This window comes from Ascaphus truei, chromosome 20 (genome assembly GCF_040206685.1).
Source record: "Ascaphus truei isolate aAscTru1 chromosome 20, aAscTru1.hap1, whole genome shotgun sequence".
Taxonomy (NCBI): domain Eukaryota; kingdom Metazoa; phylum Chordata; class Amphibia; order Anura; family Ascaphidae; genus Ascaphus; species Ascaphus truei.
The window spans coordinates 24,892,273-24,897,150 of NC_134502.1; the positions used below are offsets into that span (position 1 = coordinate 24,892,273).

The following is a 4,878-nucleotide window of genomic DNA, read 5'->3' on the forward strand; positions in this document are numbered from 1 at the left end:
AACTGGCGCCAAACCCTACAACAAACCTCCCCATTTCCCCCCCCCCCCTGTCTGCCCGTTGAGCATTTCGCGGTCTGTGTCAACGTTTGCTGTGGCTATCGCCGTGTGTTAAACCGTCTGCCCAGTGGCGCCACTGTGTGCGCGTTCGGATATGAGCCGGCCGTTTCTGGGACGACCTCCTCGGTTCGCGTCGTGCTCATCTTTTAACTGTATTATAATCTGTTTTATTTACGTTGTTTCAGGACCTGGTGTTCTGGACCGACGTGGACAACGAAGCGATCTTTCGTGCCAACCGCCTGACGGGCGGAGACATCAAGAAGGTGGCAGAAGACCTCCGCTCTCCCGAGGATATCGTCTTGTATCACGACCTGAGGCAACCGAAAGGTACGAGGTTCCCACGGATCGCTGCCAGTGTTTAAAGCATCCCGTTCCTGTGATTTTTCTATATCCGCCTCCCCAGTAGTGCAAGATCTTTCCTGTTTGGGATCATTTTGTTGCCAATGTTCCCAGCCGTTTCAGCTGCACGCTGTAACAGTAGTAATGTTACCGTCGTAATACCGGGATACATTGCAGCTGCTGAGTTACGCTGATCTGAAGGATTGATTGAAACGGAAAGGCGGCCATTATGTTAGGCACACAATCAGGCTGGTTACAGAATTGTAACGGGAGCACCAAACGATTGCCAGCGTAGGTAGCGATGTCGAATTAAACATTGTTACTCGCTTTACATGTACAAAGGGAGGGGGGGGGGATGGGATGTAGAATTGCTGCTTGGAGCCGCGGACCCCTGCGACATTGTGGCAACGTCACAAGACCACTCAAAGTGTTAAACACTTCAGTGACAACGCCTTCCTTACAACGACTTCTCCTCGTTTGCCGAACGACGGCTTCGTAATTAATGCCTTTTTGCAAACGAGGAACAGAGCAAAAAAAAGGGGTTTTGAGGGCCTGACAAACAGTCTGATCACCAAACGACATCAGATCATGAAGTACTCTATCTTTGTGTAAAAAGTTGTCGATCCCTCCCCCCCCCCATTTCACTATTAAACGTGCCGCTTACTGGTGGAGTCGCTTCCTGGTTTGGGGGGATTTTAAATGGCCGTCCAAATTGGAAGCCGCAACCGGTGACCCGGCTTTGCTATTGGTCCGAGGATTTTGGCGGCCATTTTGTTTCCAGGCGCAGTAACGTCACCGGTCAGATGATGTACAAGAGCGGTTTAATAGATCTGGGGGAAACCAGAACCCCTCCCCCCCCCGCAACGGGTCGGGTTTTCAGGATATCCCTGCTTCAGCACAGGTGGCTCGGTCAAAGACGGTGCCTCCTGTGCTGAAGCTGGGACTGAGTGATTTGAGCGATGGCCTTGGCACCAGACCTGTTGCTGGAGGGGCTTCGGGGCGGCAGTTGAGGACCCCCATGTGCCGAGGGACCTGGACCCGCTCAAATGACCCTTTTGGTTTTTCTTTTTAACCTTCAGCCGACAACTGGTGCGAAATTCACCACCTGGGCAACGGGGGCTGCCAGTACCTGTGCCTGCCGGCCCCCCGCGTCACCCCGCGCTCCCCCAAATACACGTGCGCCTGTCCGGACGGGATGCAGCTGGCGGAGGACATGAGGGGCTGCGTGAAAGGTGCGTTGTACTCGCCACTCCTCTACTCCGCGCCCTACCTTATTCCCACCCGTGTGCGAGACATTATTTGAGCCGAGGTCTCCTATTTCCTCCCCCCCCCCCATTAAAAAGGTGGAATTTCCCTCCCCCCGTTATGAATCCTGCTTAGCGATTGTACAAGAGGTGCCATCTTTAATTTACCCCCCCCCCCCCCTCCCCCCTTCCAGAATCGACTGCCCCGGACGTCTCGCTCCCTGCTTCCCCGACCGCGACGCCATCTCCGGTGGGCAAAACCACGCCGGCGCGCCCCACCGCGACTGCGAGGAGTACCACGCTGGCCAAGATTACCGCGCCGGCACGGGCGACCACCGCCAGCCCGCAACGGACCCCTCAACCCGTTTCCGCCACGGCGGCCATTTTAACCGCTCTGCCGCCGAGGAGAAGCACAGAGGGAGCCCCTGAAATGACCACACTAGGGCTCATGACTCATCCACAACAAGGTACACCCTCCTTCCCCCCCCCCCCCCCCCCAATCTTCTTCCTTCCTCGGCGCCCCCCGAATCTCTTATCTATTCACCGCAACCGGCTCTCTCACAAACAAAACTGCATTTCGCATGGCGCTGACGCTAGGGAAAAATGAATAGACGTTCAAAAGGGCAGCGTCCTCCCCAAAAATGTTGGCGGACCCCCGTACCCAGATACCCGGCGACCTGTTATTACGTTTTCTCACATTAACGTGGCAGCAGGAAAATCCATTTTCTTGCGACGGCCATTTTTCTTACGGTCGCTAAAATCCGAAACCTTTTGAAAGAGAGACTATTCTCTACGGGGGGGGGGGATAAAACGACAAAAGGGGACATTTTAAACCAAAGATGGGGGGGCGGTTGCAAACGGTTATTAGGGGGTTCCACATTTTCCGACGTTTCTTCGTGCACGTGGCGAGTTTGGGTTTAGCGAGGGTAGGCCTGCGGTGGCTCGGGGTAAATGTGAACGGGTTACGGGCGTCCTTCGCGGGTAAAACTGTACGGTGCCGGGCATTCACAGGGATCTTATTATTTCAACCATATTTGTATCCGTATCTGGGTGACGCCGATCCCCTCGCAGCGCCTCTCTGACTGGACCGTTACGGGTAAAATTCCAACCGTTGACCCGTTTCTGGCGGCGGAACCCGCCCCAGTTGCCCCTCTCTCGCGCAGAACGTGCCCTTTGCACTGACCGGGTAGCTGCGCCGGCCCTGTTTCCATGCACGCCAGACCCGCGCGGGGGAACGCAGTGTAACGCGCGTCTTTTTTTTGTCTGTCCGCAGCCCGGAACGGCATCGCCGCGGACGCCGCCGACACCGGTTCCCACTCCGGCCCCACCGCCCTGTACGTGGTCATTCCCATCGGTAAGTTTCCGGCGACGTTTGTTTCCAGCCGCCCGTCGCGTTTTGTGGCGATTGTTCTCTGTGCGTTTTCTTTCTGCCGCGCTGGGGCCGTGTCTGGGGCATTTAGGAACCTATAATTCTATTGTGAAATTCTAGGGATCTTCTCTCCCTTCCACCCCACCCCCCCTTTCACCTCGCTTCTCTCCCTTCCACCCCACCCCCCCTTTCACCTCGCCTCTCTCCCTTCTCCCCCACCCCCCCTTTCACCTCGCTTCTCTCCCTTCTCCCCCACCCCCCCTTTCACCTCGCTTCTCTCCCTTCTCCCCCACCCCCACTTTCACCTCGCTTCTCTCCCTTCTCCCCCACCCCCCCTTTCACCTCGCTTCTCTCCCTTCTCCCCCACCCCCACTTTCACCTCGCCTCTCTCCCTTCTCCCCCACCCCCCCTTTCCCCTCGCTTCTCTCCCTTCTCCCCCACCCCCCCTTTCACCTCGCTTCTCTCCCTTCTCCCCCACCCCCACTTTCACCTCGCTTCTCTCCCTTCTCCCCCACCCCCACTTTCACCTCGCTTCTCTCCCTTCTCCCCCACCCCCCCTTTCACCTCGCCTCTCTCCCTTCTCCCCCACCCCCCCTTTCACCTCGCCTCTCTCCCTTCTCCCCCCACCCCCCCTTTCACCTCGTTTCTCTCCCTTCTCCCCCCACCCCCCCTTTCACCTCGCCTCTCTCCCTTCTCCCCCCACCCCCCCTTTCACCTCGCCTCTCTCCCTTCTCCCCCCACCCCCCCTTTCACCTTGCCTCTCTCCCTTCTCCCCCACCCCCCTTTCACCTCGCCTCTCTCCCTTCTCCCCCCACCCCCCCTTTCACCTCGCCTCTCTCCCTTCTCCCCCACCCCCCCTTTCACCTCGCCTCTCTCCCTTCTCCCCCACCCCCCCTTTCACCTCGCTTCTCTCCCTTCTCCCCCACCCCCCCTTTCACCTCGCCTCTCTCCCTTCTCCCCCCACCCCCCCTTTCACCTCGTTTCTCTCCCTTCTCAGCCCCCCTTTCACCTCCCTTCTCCCCCACCCCCCCTTTCACCTCGCCTCTCTCCCTTCTCCCCCCACCCCCCCTTTCACCTCGCCTCTCTCCCTTCTCCCCCCACCCCCCCTTTCACCTCGCCTCTCTCCCTTCTCCCCCACCCCCCTTTCACCTCGCCTCTCTCCCTTCTCCCCCCACCCCCCCTTTCACCTCGCCTCTCTCCCTTCTCCCCCACCCCCCCTTTCACCTCGCCTCTCTCCCTTCTCCCCCACCCCCCCTTTCACCTCGCTTCTCTCCCTTCTCCCCCACCCCCCCTTTCACCTCGCCTCTCTCCCTTCTCCCCCACCCCCCCTTTCACCTCGTTTCTCTCCCTTCTCAGCCCCCCTTTCACCTCCCTTCTCCCCCACCCCCCCTTTCACCTCGCCTCTCTCCCTTCTCCCCCACCCCCCTTTCACCCTCGCCTCTCTCCCTTCTCCCCCACCCCCCCTTTCACCTCGCCTCTCTCCCTTCTCCCCCCACCCCCCCCCTTTCACCTCGCCTCTCTCCCTTCTCCCCCCACCCCCCCCTTTCACCTTGCCTCTCTCCCTTCTCCCCCCACCCCCCCCTTTCACCTCGCCTCTCTCCCTTCTCCCCCCACCCCCCCCCTTTCACCTCGCCTCTCTCCCTTCTCCCCCCACCCCCACTTTCACCTCGCCTCTCTCCCTTCTCCCCCCACCCCCCCCTTTCACCTTGCCTCTCTCCCTTCTCCCCCCACCCCCCCCTTTCACCTCGCCTCTCTCCCTTCTCCCCCCACCCCCCCTTTCACCTCGCCTCTCTCCCTTCTCAGCCCACTTTCACCTCCCATCGCACACAGTTGCCCCTTTCGTGCGGGCGTGTGTGTGTGTGTGTGTGC

The 4,878-nt window shown here is 59.4% G+C and overlaps 1 protein-coding gene across 1 annotated transcript in view; it reads left to right on the forward strand.

Moving 5' to 3' along the window:
* Positions 1-3,125, forward strand: part of LDLR (low density lipoprotein receptor) — a 22,595-nt gene extending 19,470 nt beyond the window's left edge. The window contains exons 13-16 of the mRNA XM_075577484.1: positions 243-384; positions 1,476-1,628; positions 1,835-2,107; positions 2,914-3,125. Coding sequence (XP_075433599.1) covers positions 243-384; positions 1,476-1,628; positions 1,835-2,107; positions 2,914-3,110 — 765 coding nt within the window. The 3' untranslated portion in view covers positions 3,111-3,125. The remainder of the gene's footprint in view (positions 1-242; positions 385-1,475; positions 1,629-1,834; positions 2,108-2,913) is intronic.
* The last annotated feature ends 1,753 nt before the right edge of the window (positions 3,126-4,878 follow it).